The 23,517-nt window shown below is 57.0% G+C and overlaps 1 protein-coding gene across 2 annotated transcripts in view; it reads left to right on the top strand.

The window, feature by feature from the left end:
- PDE2A (phosphodiesterase 2A) overlaps positions 1-23,517 on the top strand; it is a 388,143-nt gene that overhangs the window by 106,290 nt on the left and 258,336 nt on the right. The window contains exon 2 of one of the 2 annotated variants that reach the window (XM_050950923.1): positions 774-834. In XM_050950923.1, the coding sequence (XP_050806880.1) occupies positions 774-834 (61 nt within the window). Of the gene's footprint in view, positions 1-773; positions 835-6,422; positions 6,625-23,517 lie in introns of those variants that run through there. The other variant, XM_050951669.1, reaches the window with a different exon arrangement.

Genomic DNA, 23,517 nt, shown 5'->3' with positions numbered 1-23,517 from the left:
ACAAGAGGAAGGCTGGTGGTGGGGTGAAGGCCCGAAACTTGGGTTAAATTCCTAGCTCTGCTACAGACTCCATCAGTGAACTGGGGCAAGTCATTTAATGTCTCTGGGCCTCGGTTCCCCAGCTGCGTCCTTCTCCTGGCACTAGCACAATTAAACTACTGCTGTCATAGCACATTGCAATGTAGTGGCTGTGAGTGTGTGTGCATGGGCCCTCTGGCAGCTAAGGATAAAGGACCTAATACTGCTAACAGTATAGGGATCCTTCTTTAGCTGGAGATGGTGCTGCGGGGGGGTTAGAAGTGAGGGACCAGGTATCTAAGCCTGGCTCCCCCATCTCTCTGTGGCCTGGGTGTGCAGCATGGCTGGAGCCTGCTGGGTGGTTGCATTCCCGCTCCACCAGCCTCATGTCTGCCAAGGGCCATGCCCTGACTGACTGGGAAACCGAAGGCTCTAGTCCCCTGGCCTGGGCGCTGGCCCGGCTCCCTCCTGCAGGTGCTTAGGACCCAGAGGACCCCTCTCCTTGCATTCCCCTTGCCAGTGCCTGCAGCCACTCCAGCGCCTGGCTCTGCCTGCCCGGGACGGCCCTGCTGCTCCCGCCCGGCGCTTTGGGGAGCAGGTGCGGACGCGAAGCCAAGCCCCTGGCAGCGGCGGGGAGGGGCGGCGGCGGAGCTAGGACCGGCCTTGGCCGAGGAGGGAGACAAGCGGAGCCGGCCCGGGAGCAGCATGGTCCTGATCCTGCCCCACATACTCATTGCGGTTCTTCAATTTTTTAGACGGGGCCAGCAGGTTTTCCTGAAGGCGGAGGAGACGCTGCCCAGCTCCGAGGCGCTACAGGTAGGAGCCGCTTCCCCCGAGCCCCGCTCCCCGCTGGGGCTCTCGGGCCGGGGAGCCCAGGGCGGTGCTGGGTGGGGGGTCCTCGAGGGGACAGGCCGGGGGTGGGCTCGCATCCAGCGGGCACCGGGCTCTGCCTCCTCCCGTGGCTGCTGCTTTCTCTCTCCTCCCGCGGGCTTTTCCTTCTCTCTCTTTCCTCCTCCTCTTTCTCGCTCTCCTTCTCTCTCTCCCTTTCCTCCCTCTTCCCCCCTCTATTTCTTCTTCTTTCTTTCTCTCTCTCCTTCTTCCGTCTCTTTTCTCTCTCTCTTTCTTTCACTCTCTTCCCCTTCTGTTTTCTCCCACCTCTCTCTCTCCTTTCAATCTCGTTTCCTTCTCTCCCCTTCTTTCATTTTCTCTCTCCACTTTCCTTCTTTCCCCTCTTTCAATGTCGGTTTCGTTCTCAGCCTTTCCCCTTCTCCCTCCTCCCTTATCCCTTCCGCGCTCTCTCGTTCTCTTTCCACCTTTCGCCCTTCTCCCTCATTCATTCCCCGCCTTGGCTGGCGGCGATCGGGGCCGGGGGTTGCCCGGGCCGGGGGCAAGCGGACCGTGGGTGTCTCTCCTTAGCCGGAGCAGCCGGCGCCCTGCTCGCTGGAGCGGGGTGAACTTTCCGTCGCTCCCCGGTTGTCCGCCTAGCGCGCGCGGGGGGGTCCCGGTTCCAGCGATCGGCGGGGCCGGGCCGGGGGTGCGGGGTGGACCCCCCCCCCCCGGCCGGGGGCAGGGGCCGCCTGGCGCGGCAGGGGAAGCCGGGGCGCGCTGGGGGAGGGAGGCTCCAGGGGGACGGGTCTGCGGCTGCTTTGCACCGGGGCTGGCCCCGCGCCGCCCGCCGGGTTTGCTCAGAGCAGCGACCCGCGGGGAGTCGGCGCAAACTTCCGCGCAGCCCCCGCGGCCGGCGGGCGGGTTCCCCCGGGCCCCTCTGCAGTGCTTTGGGGTGGGCTCAGCCCCCCCAGCTCATCCCCCTTTGGTGCCAGCTGCGGGGCGGGGGGGGGATCCTGATACTCGCAGCCTGGCCCCTGCTCCCGTCGCGCCGCGAAGTAACCGACCCGCCCGCCGGCTCCGGAGCCAAACAATGGCAGGTTGCGCCTCTTTATTGTCATCCAACCGTTTTATTGCCCTGCCGAGCGGTAACGTGCCAGGCACTTCCTGGGAAACCGCGGGGAGCCAACGTGGGGCTGGGGCTGCGGAGAACAGCCAGGGGTGGCCCCAGCGGCTCCCCAGCCTCCTGGCCACAACCCGGGGGGTGGGTGGGATTTTTATATCCCTGGTTTACAGCTGGAGAGTTTAGGCACAGAGCAACCAGATCTGGACCGGGCTAGGAGGGAAATTCTTCAGGAGACGTGCTCCAGCTAATTGCCCATAAACAAAGTAGCAGCCAGGTCCCAGTACATCCCTCTTGGGGGCCAGGGACATAGTGAGGCTGCCAACCCAGGGGCTACCCTCAGAGCTAGCCCATGTGTGTCTCCTCCACCTGGAAATCACACGCCCAGCTCCAAGTGTCAATGTAGCCAATGTGGTTTGGCCCATGTCACTGAGGAAGGCTGTGGCAGACCATAAATGTAAACCAAGATCCATCACCTACTGCTCCAACCCCTGGCTGCTCTGTCCTCCCAGGCTGATACCTCTTGCTCTCTGGAAGTTTCTGGTTAACACTAAATTTGAGACCAGCCTGGCAGAGGGCAAGGAAGGGCAGCCTTGTGGTGAAGACATAGGGTGGGAGTATGGGTCAGGTCCTGTCTCTGACACAGACACCCCGCAGGACCTTGGGATAGTCACTTAACTCCCCCCCGTGCCTCAGTTGCACCATCTGTAAAATGGGGATAAGAATGCTTACCAGCGTGGCTGGGAGGCTTGGTCTGTTAATCCTCCAGTGGAAGCTGACAGTGAAGTCTAAAGGGTTATTATTACGACTGTAGCAGGATGTCCCCCAAATACCTCATGTCGCAATTTTTCCATGTTGCAGACTGTGGAGGGGGCCGGTGGCGTGTAAGGCCTCAGAGGGGATTGCACTGGCCAAATCATGAAATCAGTATTTGTATTACAGTAGCACTTAGCTGACCCAATGGAGACCAGGGCCCCAGCACTGAGTGAACTCAGGATAAGTGACAGCCCCTGCCCCCGAGTGGTTGCAATTCAAATAGACCAGATGGGCAAAGGAAAGTTCATTATCCCCATTTTGCAGATGAGGAACTGAGGCACAGAGAGGCCACGGTCCAGATCCTCAAAGGTACTTAGGCACCTAACTCCCCTGGGATACCTTTGAGGATTTGAGCCAAAGGGAGTCTGTGACAGGGCTGGAAATTTTAACCCAAATCACCTGAGGTCCAGTCAGGCATCCGAGCCTAGTAAGATACTGGGAAAGCCAGACACCACAGGTTTGTGCTACTACTTGACAACCTGGAAATGAAACTGACTATATGCAAACTGAAACTGATGGTTCTAGTTCCACCAGCCTTGCTGAGGGTGATGCAAACTGCAGGCGAAGAGCATCCCTACATCAGATTGAAAACAAAGCCAGTCAGTTTTTAAAAGCTCAGGTCGTTAATATCATACAGGCCGGGAAGTCTTTCAATATCTCCTATGAGGGAGCCGATACAAGGTGTTTCTTATATCCTCAGAACATGACTCAGGTGGTGCATAGGTCTCGTAGGAACTCCCTATAGGGGAACTCCGCTCTCCAGATCTGATCTGGAAAGTGTCCCTTTGCTGCTTTGCTTTCTTAGCAGTGACGCCGGGCAGTGAGAGGGTTTGTTAGCCAGAGATTTGTTCAGGGCCCATGTGCTCTGGGCGACTTTTCTGCACGCAGGATGGGACCTGGCAGTGTTAATCAAGTGCCCACGGATGCAGGAAGGGGAATGAGCTGGACAAGGCTGAAAGGCAATAACCGGAGACAAAAAAGTGGCCTGCAAATAGCCAGGGCAACGGCAGATTGATTTGTGATTGGAAAGCAGGGAAACACATTTATTTCCCTCTTAATGAAAAATGTCTGGTGATGGGATGTTTAACGCAAACCACTGTGCAAAGAGCATTTGGAGCTTGTCAAATGCACACCTGGCTGCGCGGGGGGGGGGGGGGAGCGCAGTCACGGGGCCATCCTAGGGGTTCTGCTCTGGCAGAGGCCGCTAGAGCGCAGGAAGGGCCGTGTGTCACCCCCTGCTGGCCCGTTGAAGGAACAGCCTTCACGGGCAGCAGGGGGAGCGGTAGCCAGCCCTCAGTCCTGGATGGGAGGCAGAACCTCTGAGAGGGAATAAAGGCAGGATAAATGAGAGGAAGGATGATCCCGTGGCTTGGGTGTGAGCTCGCCGCTTTGGAGACCTGGGATAAAGTCCTGCTCTGCTGCAGGCTCCCTGTGTGACCATGGGTAAGTAATTCAGTCTCTCTGTGCCTCAGTTTCCTGCCTGTGCTACAGGGATGATAGCACTGCCCTGCCTGGCAGGGGTTTGGGGGGAGGCTATTATGTTAAAGAGTGGGAGGTGCTCAGATACTGCAGCAAAGGGGGGGAGGGTCATATAAGTACCATTGATAATAATAAAGGGGAAAAACGGGATCCCAGTTTATTCTCCTCATAGACACTCTGGTCCCACTTGAGTCAATGGCAAAGCTCCTTCTGAGCTCTGCGGGTGTGGGGGTTGGTCCTGGCTGCCCGGGTCTGTAAAAACTCTTCCTTGTGCATGGGCTTGACTCCTGCTAACCTAAGCCCACTAACAGGTAGTTACTGGGATGGTCACACAATGACTCCTGGGGCCTAAGAATCCCTTGAAGGTAAGAACATGGCGGGGAAGGATAGCTCAGTGGTTTGAGTATTGGCCTGCTAAATCCAGGGTTGTGAGTTCAGCCCTTGAGGGGGCCATTTAGGGATCTGGGGCAAAGATCTGTCTGGGGATTGGTCCTGCTCTGAGCAGGGGGTTGGACTAGATACCTCCTGAGGTCCCTTCCAACCCTGATATTCTGTGATACTATGAACATGACCCCATGCTGAAGAGCCAATCATTCCTCTGGCTGGGTCACAGGGTCGGTATGAGCCAGGGTGGCAGGATCTAGGCCTCTCCCAATTGTAGCAAAATCAACAGCTGGGTTGGCTCTGTGGGCACTGGGAGGCAGTGTGGAGCTGCAGACAGGATCCAGGACTAGCAGGCAGGTCTGTTCTCATCGCTGCTGAGTGGCCTTGGGCTAGTCACTTACTTTCCCTGGGTCTCATCAGTCGGGGGGCATAGAAAGAGCTTTCAGAGCCGGGGTGAAAGAGCAAAATATTCATCCTGCCTGGGCACCTAATGAGGTGTCATCAGGGCCAGCTTTAGGGCGATTCCCCCAAATTGGCCCCCACACCTCTAAGGACCTGCCACCAAAGGCACCGGCAGCTAATTGAGCTGCCGCCACTGTCTTCAGCGGCAGCTTTTTCGAATTGGGCCCCGCAGTGCCTAAAGCCGGCCCTGGGCGTTGTCCATTGCAGGCTCAGGCCAGTAGAGATTAGCACACGCTGGCAGGCACAATATCTCCTGGCCTGGAAGCCTGTCAGGCTGGGCACAGTCTGAACTTTAAAGCAATCAGTTACCCCGCAAGGCTCAAACCCTGGGCTGTTCATTGGGACCCGGCTCCCACTGTAGGATCGGACACTGCGGGCCTGATCCAAAGCCCAGTAAAGTCAATGGAGAGGCTTCTGTTGATTTCAGTGGCTTTTGGCTCAGGCCCTCAATGGGTCACATCCGACCCTGCTATGCCCTGACTATTCCTGCACGCACAGATGAGGTGTGGGCGCCAGGCTGGCATGCCGGGGCCCTGAGGTGGAATGGGCAGTGAGAATGGGGTGGATCCTGTTCTGTCGTGTCTGTAGTGATGGAGGTTGGCAGTGCCGCGGTCTGATCCTTGTAAGCCCTAATTGGCGTGTACAGTAATTGCAGGTCACTGCTTGGCCCTGTACTTACCCCCACCCCTCCGGCCTGAGGAAGGGGAGGCCCCGCCCTGCATGCTCTCACTCACACAAACACTCTCGTGAGGAAGGACTGCAGGCTAGACATTTACCTGCCTGCCTCATAAGTCAGCCGGCGTAGATGCGAGCGGGGTGCCCCGGGTGGCACGGGTCAGCTGGGAAAGTCTGTGCCAGCACAGAAGGATAATTCCAGCTAGTGATGGGACGTTTCCTCTGGGTTTAGGTGGCCTCCATCTGGCTCTGTGAGGCTCCTGCAGCCTGTGACTTTTGGGGGCGGCACAGGGGTGGGCTGGCAGTATCAGGCAAGGCAGCTGGGGTAGATGGAGCATCCCAAGTTAGGCCGGACAATAACACGGTGGCACGGCTGTGGTCACCACTGAGGGGCGGGTAACAGGAGTACAATCGACACAGTGAGTCCAGGCTAAGCAGCTGCTCTCGCCGCAGCTGGAAAGGGAGCTATGACTGGGGGGGGGGCGGAGACGTGGCTGCAAATAGTGAGCTTCCGAGTTCCCTCGCATGTGCTTTGCTTGCTAGACAGCGCGGGGTGTCCCTCCCCCGCCCCTTGGCCGGGTGGACCCCATGTGCTCCAGGCTCCGATCAGCTCGCCGGTGACAGCACAGCCGCCTGGAACAGCCTCTGCCTCTGAGGTCGCCCGCGGCTGCGGAGAAGTGAGATTCCTGCAGGGGACTGGAGGAAGCGGGTAGGACAGCCCCGTATCTTGCAGACAGAGCACATCCACTCACAACCTCGGCGAGCTGCCCTGTCCAGAGATCCCTGCGACCATCCCCGGGGACTGGTGATGGGCTTGGACGATGGAGAACATCCAGGACAGTGTAAGGCCAAAAACCCCTTCACTTTTTATTGTTAATGCCGAAGGCAGGTCTTGAAATTCCTAGCCCCTGCCCAGCCCCAGAGCATTTGTCTCTCCCTCTGCTCCCACCCTGGATTGTCAGTTCCCAGCTTTCTTCTGCACTTTTCCGTCTCTCTTCTCTTCTGCTCCCTCTTTCTTTCCTTCCCCTCCTTTCTTGTGCTTTCCCTTCTCTCTCTTCCTCGTCTATTTCCTCCTCCTCTCCTTCCTCTGTTCTTTCTCTTGTCCTTGTGCGGATGACTCTCAGTTGTGTCCAGGCGGCTGCTTTTTCTGCATTCTCTCCTCCCCAGCTCTGCGTGTGTGTTGATGTGAGCTTGTGTGTGTCACACGCGCTCCTTCCAAGTTGCGTAGCCATCAGGTGTTTGTGTGAGTATCTGTCAGAGAATCTTCTGCAGGAGACTTTGGAGGCAGAGCCTCCCCTGGTGTAAATCAGCATTAAAAGCAAAGGAGCCCTGCTGATTTATACCAGCTGAGGATCTGGTCTTTTCCCCCCCCCCCGCAGGGGCTTTGTTACGCTGCCTTTTTAGGCTCTTTCGGCTCATGTGCCAAAACTATTTGAAGGTCCCCGAGATCCCCCATTGAGATGCATGCTGCAGCCCCAGGAGAACCAGCCGCGGGTTCTGAGCTGCCATCTCTCTGGTGCCAGTACAGAGCTGGCAGCGGTGGGGAGAGGCAGAAAGGGCACTGCTGGTACGTGAATATACATCGAGTGACCTGGGAGGGTGATGAGAGGTGATCAGATCTCAGGCTTCAGGTTGTGAACTGATCATGTTGGGGTCAGGAAGGGATTATCCGCAACGCCATTGGACTCTTGGCTAGGGGTGTTTGGGGTGGGAAGACCACATTCCTGGGGTTAGCCAGTGCTGGGGGCCGGTCTGATCTGCTGCGCTCATCACTGTACGTTGTCCCGGAGCCTCTTAACAGCCCAGGACGGGAGCACTGCCCTGCAGAGCAGGGAGCATTGTCTGTATTCAGAAGGGAACAGTGAAACCAGCGAGAGGCTAGGGCCCGATCCTGCTTCCGTGCGAGTCAGTGGACAAACTCCAGTGTGAACAGGACCTTAAACTTCTAGCATCTCTGTTCCTTAAGACTTGCTGAGGGCCCTTCCTGGCCTGCCTGCTGTGGGCTTGCTGAACCCTTTCTACCTGCTCCCCTGCAGGGAATGAAGCCCTCCCTCACCCCATCCCACCAGGCAGCAATCTGGACCCCCTCCTGTGAAAGGTGGGACTGAAATTTCACTGGGTAGCTAAGTTTGCTTGGAGCCTTTGTCAGCAATTACAGACAGTCTGAGGAGACAGAGGGCCTATTCCCAGCCCTTGCCTTTGCAGGGAGATCAGCTGCCCTGCCGCGAAGCGCAGCATCAACCCAAGGCTTGCAGTTTGGGGGTGTGTGGGCAGTGCTGCCCTCTGCCCCCAAACTACACCGATGTTAAAAAGTGGGGAGGCCTGGCCCCCCTGGCTGGGTGCCGGTGGCCCTCCCACTTCTACAAAGGTTCTGGCGTTCTTGCTGCACGCACTATTTTAGCTTTAGTTGAGGTCGACGTTTGGACAGGGGGAGAGCCAGCACCTCCATTAAATCCACTAGGGACCTGGCTGTCACCAGTTGATTGTACGTGGATGGTGCCTGGATATTAGGAGCATAGGAGTTGACAGAATGGATCAGTCCCAAGGGCCATCCAGCCCAGTCTCCAGTCTCTGACTGGCCAGTGCCAGGTGCTTCAGAGGAAGTGGCAAGAAACTCCAGAGCAGGCCGATGTGGGATCATTTGCCTCCCTTGAAAAATTCATCCTAATCCCTGACAGTTAGAGCTCCCTCTTTGAATCCTGCTAAATTCTTGGCCTTTGTGGCATCCTGTGGTGGTGAGTTCCACAGGCCAATTACAAGGCAGCATTGCATTTGTAGCCATTTTGAATTTGCCACCTTTCCGTTTCATTGTGCTCGTGTCTGAGACAGAAGAGAAGCACTGGATTGTTCTGTGTTCAGACAGGGCCTAGCACAGTTGGTCCTGGGCCATGACTCTTAGGCATTATTGCAAAGTGTGTAGGTAGATCAGAAAGGAACAAGTGTGTGGAAAACAGGGCAAGAGGGAGGGAGAGAAAGAGCTTTTTTATAGCACTCTCCTTTGCAGCATCACTGGTGCATACTCAGTATCTATTGATTGGATTTTATTTCTTTGTGTGTGTGTTGCAAAGAGAGGGGAAGGAAGATAGCACATGAGAAATAACAGAGAGCTGCTGAAGGGGAAAGAGGAAATGAGCCCGAAGGCGGCTACTGTATGGAAGCAAACAATGCCAGCCGCACTGATCTCCTTCAGATAACGAAACCTGGCCCGCGCTCTGCCTAGTGGAGATGTTAATTTGTCTGTAGGTATCACGTGTCTGCAGGCTGCAGCATGCCAGGCACTTTCCTGGGACAGAGGAAATAGTGACCCAAGGAGTTAAGGGCCGTGGATCAAGACAGCAATGCTGGGGGTGGGATAGCTCAGTGATTTGAGCATTGGCCTACTAAACCCAGGCTTGTGAGTTCAATCCCTGAGGGGGCCACTTAGGGATCTGTGGCAAAATCAGCACTTGGTCCTGCTAGTGAAGGTAGAGGACTGGACTCGATGACCTTTCAAGGTCCCTTCCAGTTCCAGGAAATAGGTATATTTCCAATCACTATTATAGTGCTTCTGATTTCTTAATGATCTGGGAACGCATGCAGGGCTGGCTCCAGGCCCCAGCACGCCAAGCGCGTGCTTGGGGCAGCCTGCTCTGGGGGGCGCTCTGCTGGTTGCCAGGAGGGCGGCAGGCGGCTCCGGTGGACCTCCTGCAGGCGTGCCTGCAGAGGGTCTGCTGGTCCTGCGGCTCCGGTGGAGCATCCGCAGGCACACCTGCGGGAGGTCTGCGGGAGCCGCCGGACCGGCGAGTGGCAGAGCGCCCCCCATGGCGTGCTGCCATGCTTGGGGCGGCGAAATGGCTAGAGCCGGCCCTGAACACACAGCACTCTCCTCTGGAGCGCGGTGATCCGGGGAGGAGAAGGGGCTTGTGTGTGTGTGTGTGAGAGAGAGAGAAACAGAGGGTCCATTTGGCTGACTGATGGTGACGTTACCCAGAATCACTCACCGTATGGGTTTCGAACCGTCCATCGTGAAACTGACCAGCCTCTATCTCAGCAAGGATATGGAAATCGACTAGCCTGTCTCACCCACTGCCCAGCTTATGAATCCGTTTCCAGCTAGTCGGCAGGTGGCTTGCTCCCGAGAGAGCACGGCGGAGGGATGCGCAGGATGGAGCGAACAAATGTAGTGGCCCTGAAGGCCGATGATGTGGCGCCAGTGCTTTAACAGGTGGCGAAAGGCTCCGTAGCACGCGTCCCCGATAAGAGGGATGGGAGATCCAGGCCTTTGATTTCTCTCTCGACGCTCCCTCTTAGGACCAAAGGGGGAAGCAGTGCAGCGTGGCAGACTCCTGGTAAATGCCCTTTGCTGCTTTGATCTTGAAGAACATGCCACGGTTCGGCTCGGTGCTGGGTCCGGCGTGTGTGGCTAGACATAGAGGTGGGGGCAGAGAAAACACCTTGAGCACCACCCTTCCTGCGAGCATGGGTGCTCCATAGAGATATCCTGGTGAGCCCTGTGGAGAAGCGATCTGTTGGTGGGGGGAAGGGATGTGGCAATGTCTAGGGGTGCCCCCCAAAACACGGGCTGGGAAATCACTCCACCTTTGCCTTTGATGTGGTGCTGGAACGTGAACAAAGGGCTTCCCTGCTGGCTCAAAATCATCCTAGCAGCTTGCCAGGTCCTGCCGGCTGTGCCTATCCATTTACAGTGGGCTAAATCCTGATGGAGTTACTCCACCGCACCCCCATTGACGTCAATGTGAGTAAGCGTAACACACAACCTGGTAAGTCAGCAGCAAGCTGAGAACCTGGGATTCCCAACCCTAAGAGCCTGGGCATCTGCCACCTGACCTGAAGGAGTAACTCCGCTGGCTAATGCCAGTAGTAGGCTCTTAGCCGTGTCTGTGTCCCAGCCATGCATGGGACACATCACCACTTAGTCAGTGTGAGTTACATCAGGACTGAATGAACCCTGGGGAGGACGGAGTTCCAGCCCCAGCCCCAGCAATTGAGTAACACATGCCCAAGACTCCATTTGCATCTGCCTTGGTGGTGGAGTGGAGGGGGCCTCTGGCTGTGGCTGGCCCTGCCGTTACAGGCGAGGCTGCAGGAGCACACCCAGGATGCCAGGGGCTGCGTTTTGGATGCCTCTGAGCTCGGGTGACGACACAGTGCATCAAGCGCGGAGGGGTGTGATCACACCTGTCCAGCACCTCCACTTAGGTCTACACCAGCAATCCCACCCGCGGGTTTAATGAAAGTCCCAGGCCGAGTGTTGGCCGGGCTGCACACTGGGAAGCTTTGTGCCGTGAGCTAGGTGACCAGATCACAAGGAAGTAGGACCAGCTGGCGGGGCAAGATGGGGGCTCAAGGGCAGATCGTGGGGTATTGCCCGGTTCGTTGGGCACCGTCAAGCTGGGACCCAATAAGGCGCTGCGAGTGGCCTGCTCCACGGGGGTGAGTGGGAGCCACAGCTGCCACCATCCCTGGCTAAGTTAAGCGTTTCCTGCTTTATGCTCTTGTTAGCCCTGCACTGCCAAATCTACGTAGACAAGACAAACAAAGGGCAGGAGGGGAAACCGAGGCACGGAGCGGCGAAATGACTCGCCCAAGGTCTCACATGAGTGCAGTGGCGGAGCTGGAAATAGAAGCCAGCCTTCCTGACACCCCGTGCAGCACCCTGCCCGTAGCACCTGCTGCCTCTGAAATGGTAGCGTCGCCGCCTTTGCAATGACAGGCACACCAGCCTGATATTAATAGTCCTGCTGCACTGGAGCTAGGCTGCAGATCGACATGGATACGTCCTGGGCGGGGGGGCAGGGCAAATTCTTCCTGGGCGTCATCTCAGGCCTTGAAGCACGCAGGCGGGACGCCCTTGTAAATTCCACTCTAGCAGGAGCTGCTTTTGTCCATAGGAATGTCTAAGCCCATCTCGAGATATATTAAGGTCCTTGACTCCGTCTTTGATGGCGCAGAGCAGGGCAGGGCTGGCTTGTGCTGCTAGGTTATTATAACTCCTTTACTCTGGTGCATCTTGTTGGAGGATCCTAGCCTCTGCCAGGGGATAGGCTGTTCCGAAGCAGATGCCTTTGATGATCGATTCCTCATGTTAGGGAGCTAACCTGTTTACCCACTGATCCACCGCCTGATCTGCCCACCTTCATTCAGAGACCCTTATGGCCAAGCGTAAAGCAATCACTGCGATCCTAAGGAAACTGTCACTCGGTTTTCCAGGCAGAACCACCCGTCTGCTCCCTAGCTATTAATCTGAGGATGCTACGGCAAGAAACTTGTCTGCAGCTGGGCCTCATCACATCCATTCTTCCCCTGTCCCCCAAATAACAGCTCAGCCCAGTCCTACTCTGCCATTATCCCGTGCTCCCTGCTAGCAGCCCCTCTGCAGTTACCTGCTGACACTGCTATCAATCAAAGCCTGGGTAAGCAGGAACTACTCTAATAGAGGATAGCGCTGCTGCTCCTGCAAGAGAGGCTGGGTCCTAGTGGAGGGCAAGGTGTGCTTCTGTCTGGAGTCAGTGCACCGTCCTCTCCTTGTGTTATTCCCAGCTAGAGACACCCCCCCGCCCAGCTCCGGTACAGCTGTCAGGGGTGTAGCGTGTCACCTTCCCATCACAGGAGTGTATCCGGCTCTGGTACACTTATGGCTTTGCATTCCCTGGCCTGGGTCTTCACGTTTCGAGCTTGCCTCCAGTGGCGGGGGCAGCATGCCAATGAGGGGCACACTCTGTGCTCTCTCGCCCTTTCTCTGTCATGGCGGCTTTGCTTTTCATAGGCTCCTGGAAGTGTGGGGCTGGAAGGGCCCCCGAGCGGCCTTTTAATCCAGCCCTGTGTGCTGAGCCAGGGCCATGTCCACCTCAACCAGCCTTGACGGATTTGTCCAGCCCAGTCTTCAAACCTCCAGTGATGGGGATCCCACGACCTCCCTCGGCTGCCGATAGCAGAGTTTAACTTCGAGTTAGAAAGTTTTTCCTACTATCTAACCTAAATCTTCCTTGCTGCAGATTAAGCCCATTGCTTTTTGTCTGACCTCCACTGGCCATGGAGAACAATTGATCATTGTTCTCTTAATTACAGCCTTTAATGAATTTGAAGGCTGTTATTATGTTCCCCCTCAGTCTTCTTTTCTCAAGACGAGACCTGCCCGTTTTTTTTAACTTTCTCACAGCTCAGGGTTTCTCAGCCTTTGATCACGTTTGTTGCTCTCCTCTGAACTTTCTCCAATTTGTCCCCATCTTTCCTAAAGCCTGGCCCCCAGAACTGGACCCAATTCTCCAGCTGGGGCCTTACCCGTGCCAAGCAGAGCGAGACAATGACCTCTCGTGTTTTTACATGAGACATTTCTGTTAATCCACCCCTGCGTGATACCAGCTTTTTTTGTAACTGCATCACATTGGTGACTCACGTTCGCTTTGTGTTCCATTGTAAACCCACCCTCCCAGCCCCACTACTTTTCAGCCATACGACCGCCTAGTTGAGGTCGTTTCCCTTCCCTCTAGACGACGTCATTAGACTGTAAGGTCTGTGGGGCAGGGACTGAATAATTCTGTGTCTGTACAGCGCCTTGCACAGTGGGAGCCTGGGCCGACTGGGGTTCCTAGGCCCTCCTGCAATGCAAAAGTGAAGTACCAACAGAAAGCAAAACTCTGCCGTGTGCAGGAGAACTTGTTATAGAAGCTGGGCAGTGAGTCCAGGACCCTCCACCAGTGCCCGCTGCCTCCCAGAGCGAGGATACCGAACCCAGGTGTCTGCCTGCCAGATCTTAGCCATAAGCCTTATACTCATTGACCTTCCTTTCGGTACAGTCCCCTTCAGCACACACCCAGCCAGCCACAAGCGCTCGGCGGCATGGAGCTCCGTGAAAGCAATTTCAAAGGTCGCCTGAATGTCACTCCACGGTGACTAATACAATGAAATATTAACACCCATCCCCACCCCCCTGTGTTTTACAACCGTGTTTCCTTAAGGCAGCAAATTCTCCTCAGGACTCACAGGCTGCCTTGGTGATTAGCAGATCTGCCCTGGGATACGCCGGAGGACAGAAGTTTGTAAAGGGAACGAGGATTGAGTGGTTGGGGAAAAGAGACCAGGAGACAGGCCTCCTGGGTTCTATTCCCAGCTCTGGGAGGGAGTGTTGCTCTTAGAAAAGACAAACAAAGGGCAGGAGGGGAAACTGAGGCCCAGAGCGGGGAAATGACCTGCCCAAGATCACACAGGAGGTCAGCGGTGGAGCTGGGAATAGAAGCCAGCCTTCCTGATACCCATGCACCCCTGCCCGTAGCACCTGCCCGGGACTGGGAGTTCGGGCTCCTGGGCTCCAGCCATGGCATTGAGAGGGAGTGTCATCTAGTGGTCAGAGCAGGGGAGCTGGAAGTGGGGGATCCTGGGTTCTCCTTCCAGCTCTGGGAAAGGTGCTGTTCCTGTAGATGGAGCAGGACGCCTGGGTTCTTTCCCTTCTCCGGTTCAGAAGCACTTGGCCTTTTGGGCAATGGCTTTGCAGCGGGCGAGACTTCTGCTTTCTCACTGGCACACGTGGCAGCTGCCCCCTCCCACCCCGCTGTGTTTGCATAACGGATTAGCATCAGGCCTTATCTCCCGGCTCCTTATCTCTCCAGAAGTATGAGCTGCAGAGCCAGAGTGGAGGTGAGTCACTCGCCAGCTGGGCAGCCTCTGGCGGCACTGAGACACGGAAAGTGAGCTAGCTCCTGCGCTCGGCCTGGCATTGGGGCGGCCTGGCACCTTCTGCTCATTCGAGCCTTAGTGCCAGGGGGGCGGGGTGTTGCTGAGAAGGGGGCTGCCAGTTCTTTGAGTCTGGGGTAGAGTGACCAGATGGCCCGATTTTATAGAGACAGTCCCAATTTTTGGGTCTTTTTCTTATATAGGCTCCTATTACCTCCCACCCCCTCCCAATTTTTCACACTTGCTGTCTGGTCACCCTAGTCTGGTGGGAGGCTGCTTTCTCGCTTCTTTCCCTCGGTGTGGGCCAAATTCTCCTCTCTGTTTCACCCCTCTAATCCCAGTGACTTCCAAGCTATGAGAAGAGAGCCCCCCAACCCCCATAGAGGCCTGGCCCCCTCCCGCTGGGGGGGCTGCGTAGTGCCTCAGAATAGCTAGGGTTGGTCCTGCTGGGGGGTGGGGGTGGGGTTACCTGGCCCCCTGACAGCTGACAGTTGCCGGGAAGCTTTCTTGTCTGGCAATACAAGGCCTCCGAGGCAGGATCTTGGGGGAAGGGAATCAAACCAGCCTGGACAGGGGGATTGGCCTCGGGGATGGGGCGAGCAGAGCTGGGCGGCCGAGGGTCACATGGCTGGAACAGCTGACCCTGACCCAGGTCTGTGTGAGGCTCTTGGCTCGATTCTGCCCTGCAGCGCCGAATGGCCCTGTTGCAGCCAAACACTGATCGCCGGGGCTCTGAGTCGGATGGGATGGATTGGATCGAGCTTTGAAAAGCACACGCTGGACCATGGTGCGGATAGCAGCTGGGGGGAGGCAGAACCTCGCTACCCCCTGCATCTGTACAGCAGCAGATCATGAATGTGCCCCCTTGCCCCCGAATGCAGGATGCTGCCTCCTGCACCCCCTGGAAGCACCCTGGGGCCATGGCCACACCCCACGACTCAGCAGTGTGTGGGGGTGCGGGCACAAGTGGCAGCATGCTGCCCATAGGGAAGCCCGGTGAGGAAGCATAGACCTGTGCTTTGGAGGTAGAACTGAGCCCACTGTGATTTTGAGCATCCCCCTCACTCCTTCGTGCCTCAGTTTCCCTATGGAGCTAGCCCGGTTCCTCCCTTCCCTGGGGTGTTGTGTGGGCTGTCTTCAGTCATCTCTGCATCATAGTGTCCCAGAGGGTCTGAATGTTGCTGAGCATTTGGAGAGGCCAGGTGGCTGTAGGTTTCCCAGAGAAGCATTTGTCTCCGCGACTGCATCATTTCCTCCCCGTGACACAAGCCCATTAGCAGGGCAATAAAGGAGAGGAAAAGGCCTGGGAGTGCCACTGCACACAATGCAACATTCAGCAGCTGGTCAGGCTCCCGGCTTCCTCCCCCGCCCCACCCGGACTGAAGGGAAACGGGCCACTGGTCACCCAGGGGGGGATCTCCCAGGGGCGGAGTGGGGTTAGGTGCCTGGCCACCCAGGATCCTCGCTTCAATGCCGGGGGTTAAATTGATCCCCATGGTTAGGGCTGGGAAGGGGTTTTCCCTAAGGCATGGAGGGCTGGTCTAGAGGTTAAGGCACTGGCACAGGATTCAGGAGACCTGCCATCAGTTCTCAGTTCTGCCACAGTTCCCCCGTGCAACCTTGGTCATGTTACTTCATCTTGCCGGTCCTCGGGTCCCCATGTGTAATACGCCCTGTGGCAGAGACAGTCTCGTACCCTGTGTCTGAAAAGCACCCCAGGGCCCTGATCTCTAGGTGCTCCTCTAATCCCAGGAATGCTGCTCTCAACCCAGCTGTTCACAGACAGGTGTAAGGAGGCGCCGGGCGGGTGTGCGCATGGGGGCGGCTGGACCTGTTTGTATTGAACACGGAGGCAAACATGGGCCCGAAACTCCAGTCTGCCAAAGCGAACAGGGCGGAGGCCTGGAGCCAGTACCCCCCGGGAAAGGCTGTGTGCTTCTGGTCTTGCCAGGACTGGAAGGCTCCCAAGAAAGCTGTTCTCCGGAGAGCCCCAGCTGTGCGGGGGAACTGGCGTGACCCTCTGGAGCAGGGGCTCATCATCACTCCCATAACCGCGTTGGTCACTGGGGCACCCTCACTGATGAGCAACCAGCCAATTGTCCACACCCCTCACGATTGTGTGTCAGTGCTTGAGTCTCTGTAAAGTCCAGTCCTGTCCCCTCGTGTATGTTGTCAATCCAGCTCTTCTTCTGTCTACCCCTTCTGCTCTTCCCCTGTGCTGTCCCTCAGAGGATGAGCTTGGATAGGCCAGATGATCGTGTTACATGGCCGTATCACTCCAGCTTGTGCTTCTTTGCGGTCATCAGGAGGCTTCATATGCCCCAGTGCCCTGGGTGATGACTTTGCGGACCTCTCTGTTAGTGACGTGGTCAAAGTAGGAGATGACCAGGATTTCACTGAAGTATCTCATCTCTACTACCTGTATTTTCCATTCAGTTAGACTCAGGAGGCTCGGCTGAGACTGATCCAGCGGCAATCAGAGAATCATTCTTGACATTGCTGGGGAGCTGTTCAATGGAGGAAGATAGTCAATGAGGAAGATAGATAGCCAATGAGGAAAATAGCCAATGACGAAGATAGATAGCCAATGAGGAAAACAGCCAATAAGGATGATAGCCAATGAGCTATCCTCACGTCCTTCCGTGATGGGGGGCAGATAACGTCCCCGTCTCCTAGAGGCACAGAGAGGGCTGATCAGCTTGGCCAAGAGCACACAGCAGTTTGAGGAAGAGAACCCAGGAGGTTAGGAGCTCCCCACCCCCCTAGCACAGCGCTGCCCTCCGTGATCTCCGAGCTCAGCCTCTCCCGGAGACATGAGTGGCATGTTGTGACCCTGTGTAAGGAATTGGCAGTCCCAGGAGGCCAGGGAGAGACGCCCAGCCCACAATGGGGTTCTCACACACTGTGACACGCTACGGGTGCCTACAAATTAGACGGGCCACGTTCATCCCCTGCTGAGACTCTGGGTTTACACCAGCTCAGGGGGATCAGAATCTGCCCCAAAAAACATTCACCCTGAATCAGACCGAGACCACACAGCTTGGACACCTTGGACATGATACCATCATGGGTTGGTCCAGTCGCTTTGATCCTCCCTTGGCCATCACTGAAGGGCGTGGAGGCAGAAGAGGGCTCTCAGGAGGGACGTGAATGGGGAGAGGAGGGAGGTTGAGTGCCCAAGGGGAAGGATGGAGTCCCAGGCACAGGAATAGAAAGTGGTATCCAGATGGGACGAGGTGGAGGACACTAGCAGGGGGCTGAGGAGGACCTGGGGCAGAGAAGGTGGGGATGAGAAACTTGAAGGCTAGAGGGAGCCAGTGAAGGTATTTGCGATGGGCTTAGAGCGGAAACAGAGGCACCGCAGGCCACGTCGGTTGCTGCCATGTCTCCGCCAGCTGCAGTGAAGGTGCAACAGGGGGAAGTGGCCACTGGAATGAGCCGTGGTCCAGCTTTGGAGAATATTCATTCAGGCTGGAGATACTGGAGTCTTGGGCTGTAGTAGTGGCTTTGGGGTGACCTACAGGACGTGCCATGGAAGGAAGAAAGCTGAGCCCTGGGATCTCTGGGCCACCTTCGTCCCTGGAGGGAACCAGTGGCGTTCCACCAAGAAAGGAACGTGGCCGTCTGTGCCTAAGCAGTGCACCAATCCAGTCTTTCCCCGGTGGCAGCCTTTGCCTGCCAGAGACTCTTCTTTCTCCTCCTTTGGCCAAGCAACTTGCAGCAGAGCTAATGGTGGTTGACCCTGGTGGGCTGCCTGGAGAACGGGACTGGATATCTCATGGGAACAGGCTTTTCCCGACACATGGTCGATCCATCTTGGGGAATGGGTGTCATGGATTGGTGTACGTCTCCTCTCCTGGGCAAGTTCTCTGTCTTGCCAGTCCTGCAAACACCCCCAGGATCTGAAAACCAAGCTGGGTGTTTAAACCAGCCGGCTCCATCAAGGAAGCGCTTACAGCGCCCCTTGGCTGGTGGCCTGGCTGATGATGGCGAAGCCAGGCTAGGAGCCAGCTGGACTCAGCAAGGCAAAGGGGGTAAGATTTGTGTATGCTGGTTAAAGCCAGCAGAAGCGATACACTGGAGGGCTGGATTCTGATCTCAGTGACACTGGTGTAAATCTGGAGGGAGCCTGGGGGGTTACTGTGGATATACACCTGTCAATACGGCCTGAACGCAGCTGCCGATGGGGAGCTCCGGCCTCTGTGTGTCCACCGGAGTGGAGTGATTTACACACCTCTGGGATCTGCCTTTTCACATGCAGCAGCGTTCCTCCAGCAGTGCCAAAGCGGTAGCCCCTGCGAGAATCGGGCCTGGCCTGGGAACGTCTCTAGATGACTCAGCAGGGACCGCATCACAGCCAGCAGGGTCACACTGCAGGGGGCAGTGTCAGCTCCGGGGACCTGAGGAGTCTGGGAAATTCCTCCGGGATGGATTTTTTTGTTGAACCGAGACATTTTCCACCTCGCTGCTGGCACACATCTGCCAAACCCACATGGGCCCTGCACAATGGGTCCATTCAGCCCTGGGCTGCCTGAGCACCGCCCCGGGGGATACGCTAAGCCCAATCAATCCGTCACCAAAACGGGGGAGCACGTTAGCCGCCAGCTCCTCCAGCTGCGGCCAGCAGGGAGACCAAGGCAGGCAGGATGGCTGCCCCATCAGCATCCATCATCCCCAAGAAGGAGCACCAGGCCTGGGGTCTCCTGTCCCGTACCCGGGTGTCAATCCGGAGTGACTCTGTTGATGCGGTCGCTGATGGGAGACTCGGCGCCGTGGTGTCTGCAGCGGTAACGCTCAGCTGGACTCGCTCTGTGCTCCAGGGGGGCCTGATCCAGAGCAGTGGGAGGTCTTTCCATTGACTGCCGGGGGCTTGGCTCCAGGCACTCGGCCAGGAGTGAGATGCCAGGGGAAGTCAAGGAGGGTGAGCACCAAGGGTCTCTCCTAAGTGCTGTCTCCATATTCGAAGGAATGGAGTGACCAGAGAGACCAACAATGGTGAATCAAGAGGGAAAAGACCCCCTCATCCCCCCACCTTGGATCTGTGCCCACCCCCCGCAGCTCCTAAATGCAGCCAGGGCCAGCGTTGCAGCTGCACAGCACCCTCGACGTGCCAGCTTCCCTGTACCTATCCGCTGACAGATCTGCGCCGGGCAGCCTGCCGTGCAATTTCTCTATCCAGCGCAGACACCCTAATGAAGCGGCAGCCGCTTGGGCTGGCAGTTGCTTGAAAGCTCCTGACCTCCATCTGACAGGGGATTTATGCTCTCCCTCCCCACCCTGTTGCCTCCCCTCCCTGCCCTTCCCTCTCCCCAGCCGCACCAGTGGCAGAGAGGTGTGAGACATTTCAAAGCTGGCAAGGCTCGGGCTGTCTGGAGCACTCAGAGTAGAAGGATGGTCTCATGGCTGAGGTGCTGGGCTGGGGCAGAGGAGATCTGGATCTAGGGCCTGCTGTGAGGGACCTTGGCAAGGTCACAGCTCCTTTCTGTGCCTCAGTTTCCCCATCTCTAGAAAGGGAGGTGATGATGCTGCCTTTCCTCACAGGATGTCTGGGAAGTGCCCAGACACTACAGTGATGAGCGAGGGTGTAATAAGCAGGTAGAGAGAAGGTCTGGTGCATGGTATTTTCCACTTAAAGGACTCTTCAGAGGATGCTGCTCCTGTCTCACCTGACTGATGGGTGAGATCGCACTGCCCTGTTCTGGGTCGAGCTGGCTAAACATTGTAAAAGAAACACAGAGAAAATAATGTGACAAGGTGGGAATTTTCTGTAGTATTTTTATGACACTCACGTGTGCCTCAGTTTCCCCATAAAAGGAAAGGTGGAAGGGACTGTGTGCTGTCAGGGCAGGCTAGAAGACAAGGGTATGGATGTTGGCTAGCTATCTAGGCCTTTGTCCCCATATCTGTGGAGCATCTGAGAACACCGTGGCAAATCCAGTCACCAGGACATTCACTGACTCCTAGCATCCAGCGCCCCAGAGGGAGATGGATTCCCCCATCTCTTGGTCTGAGGTGGGGGAGATAGCTGGCTTCTGGACAGAGTTGGGGCTCGCACCTGGGAAGAGACCAAGGGGATCAGATGCAGGCAGACACACTGGCAATGGGGTCATTGCAGCTTGGCTGGGTTCTGGGCTGGCCATGCTGGACTGGGCTTTCACCTTCAGTTCTCTGTGCTAACGTAAGGGCTTCCTAGGCTGCGTTCCAGATGACGGATAAACCTGGCTGTTCGGACATGGTGCGTGTGGTCCCTGTGAAGGCTCGGCGAGGGGCAGTAACCCCCGAAGAGCGAGCAGGTCTCTGGCACGGGTCCGTCTTGCTTGGACTTGCTGACCAGAGCTCACGGCGGGAAGCAGGGGAGCTGCAGGCCCAGAGGTCCAGTCTAAGGAGGCGGTGAAGCCGGGTGACATACCCTGGAGGAAGAGTGAGACCCCTGAGGGGTCTGGCACACAGAAGGGTTCCTCCCAGACTGTTCCAAAGTTGGGGGGAAGGAGGAAGCCCTGATCCTGTGGGGCCGTGACAAAAGGGGCTTTGCTATTTAGGTAAAGTCCTTTTGCGTGCATTCATTCCCCTTTTGTGTCTAGTGCTTGTGTCCTGCTCAAAGATATGAGCTGTGTTCTGAAATGAGTCTAGCATGCTTCTGACACAAAGTTAAACATGAGGGGCTGGGGCATGGGGCTGGGCCTGATTTTTGTCTCTCTCCAGATTGACAGTGGTGCAACTTCCTGACGTCAGTGGGATTGCTCCTGATTTACACCGGGCTAAGTGAGATCAGACTCACACCTTGTAGCTGTGAGGTCGGTGAAGCACAGAGAATCCACTTGGAGGCCCAATTCTCCTTTCATGTCTACTGGCGTAAAGCAGGAGTCAGTCCACAGTCACCAGGGGCCCAGATCAGTGACTGGCGTCAGCCAGAGTCACTCCCTGACAGTTGGCTGTATTGCACCGAAGGCCGGGGCCCAGACCAGCGGCTGGCGTCAGCTGGAGTCACTCCCCGGCAGTCAGCTGTATTGCACCCCAGCGGCTGGAGTCAGTCGGAGTCACTCCCCGGCAGTCGGCTGTATTGCACCGAAGGCCAGGGCCCAGACCAGCGGCTAGTGTCAGCCAGGAGTCACTCCCTGGAATTCGGCTGTATTGCACCCCAGCAGCTGGCGTCAGCCGGAGTCACTCTTCGGCAGTCGGCTGTACTGCACCAAAGGCCTGGGCTCAGACCAGCATCTGGCGTCAGATGGAAGTCACTCCCTGGAAGTCGGCTGTATTGCATCCCAGCAGCTGGCGTCAGCCGGAGTCACTCCCCGGCAGTCGGCTGTATTGCATCCCAGCAGCTGGCGTCAGCCGGAGTCACTCCCCGGCAGTCGGCTATATTGCACCCCAGCGGCTGGAGTCAGTCGAAGTCACTCCCCAGCAGTCGGGTGTATTGCACCGAAGGCCCGGGCTCAGGCCAGTGGCTGGTGTCAGCCGGGAGTCACTCCCCGGCATTCGGCTGTATTGCACTGAAGGCCAAGGCTCAGACCAGCGGCTGGCGTCAGCCAGGAGTCACTCCCCGGCAGTCGGCTGTATTGCACCGAAGGCCAGGGCTCAGACCAGCGGCTGGCGTCAGCCGGGAGTCACTCCCCGGCATTCGGCTGTATTGCACCAAAGGCCAGGGCTGAGACCAGCGGCTGGCGTCAGCCGGGAGACATTCCCCAGCAGTCGGCTGTATTGCATCGAAGGCCAGGGCTCAGACCAGCGGCTGGCGTCAGCCGGGAGTCATTCCCCAGCAGTTGGCTGTATTGCACCGAAGGCCAGGGCCCAGACCAGCGGCTGGTGTCAGTCAGCGTAGCACCTTCGCCATCAGGCAGTCGTGTGCCCGTGCCGTGCTGCCGCAGCTGCAGCCAGCGACCGGAAGCTGCAAATGGCCCGGCACAGCTCAGCCAGCCGCTAGGACTAACACACACAGGCGGGAGTGCTGTCCCCGGCATTCCTCAGCTAAGGAAATGGCCCATTCATAATGCCCTGCTGTCATCCTGTAGCTCATTGTGTCCCAGGCAGGCTCCGCTGACCTCGGGTCAAGGCCTGAATGGTAAACATTTACCAAGGGCTACTCCCCGCTGGTTCCCTCTAGCTCGCGCTCTGCCTAGGCAGTTTGTGCCCTTGGACGGTCGCTCTCCAGACCTGATCCTTGGCTAGTGTAAAGCAGCGTCATCCCCTTGAGGCCCATGGACGTTGGCCAAGTTAGATTCTGGATCGTGTGCATAAATTGAGCACCCACTTTTTCCTTCCAGAGCCGACTCCACGTCCCCGGCTCCTTGTCCTCGGCTCCTCCTCCTCCCACATCCTGGTCGTTCTGTCTTTGGGACCTACGGCAAATCCGATCCTGCAACTCCCGGTCTCCGGGCCAAAAATCTCCGGTGCCAGTTCCTACTGTTTCGCCCACGACCCCCATACTGCCCCCTGCTGTCCATCTGAAACACTGCTGCTAAAACCAGCTTCTGAGCATGCCGCCTCCCTTTCTGTATCCCCCACCCACCTCCCTTTCTGTATCCTCCCACCTCCCTTTCTGTATCTCCCACCCACCTCCTTTTCTGTATCCCCCATCCCCGTTTCTGTATCTCCTCCCTCACCCCTGCAGTTTCCCCTTGCGTTAGCCTTAAACTCTCTGCCCTCTTTTCCAAGGTTCTGAACACCCCACGCCTGGGGAGGGGGTGGTGGGGGGGAACAGGCACCTGGCGTCCAGCAGAATTTGTCTGTCTTCAATTTCCAGCCATTGGCTCTTGTGCTGCCTTTACCTGATGCATCAAGGAGCCTCTGCTATTAAAGCAGCTATCAAAAATCTTCTCCCCACAAAGGCCCTTGCAGACCCTGATCCAGTCACTCCTTAACCATCTCTGCCTCAGATTTCCAGCCTGCCAGAAGCTGGGGCTGGATGACAGAGGATGGCTCACTCGGTAATTGCCCTGTTCTATTCATTCCCTCTGACGCACCTGGCTCTGGCCATTGCCAGTGACCGGATCTTGGGCTGAATGGACCGTTGCTTTGGCCCCGTATGGCCGTTCCTATAATCTGTGTGTGGAGCGAATGTAGTGAGC

This window comes from Gopherus flavomarginatus, chromosome 1, assembly GCF_025201925.1.
Source record: "Gopherus flavomarginatus isolate rGopFla2 chromosome 1, rGopFla2.mat.asm, whole genome shotgun sequence".
Classification (NCBI taxonomy): domain Eukaryota; kingdom Metazoa; phylum Chordata; order Testudines; family Testudinidae; genus Gopherus; species Gopherus flavomarginatus.
Note: the sequence above shows the minus strand (reverse complement) of the source record. Positions and strands in the feature narration are given on the sequence as shown.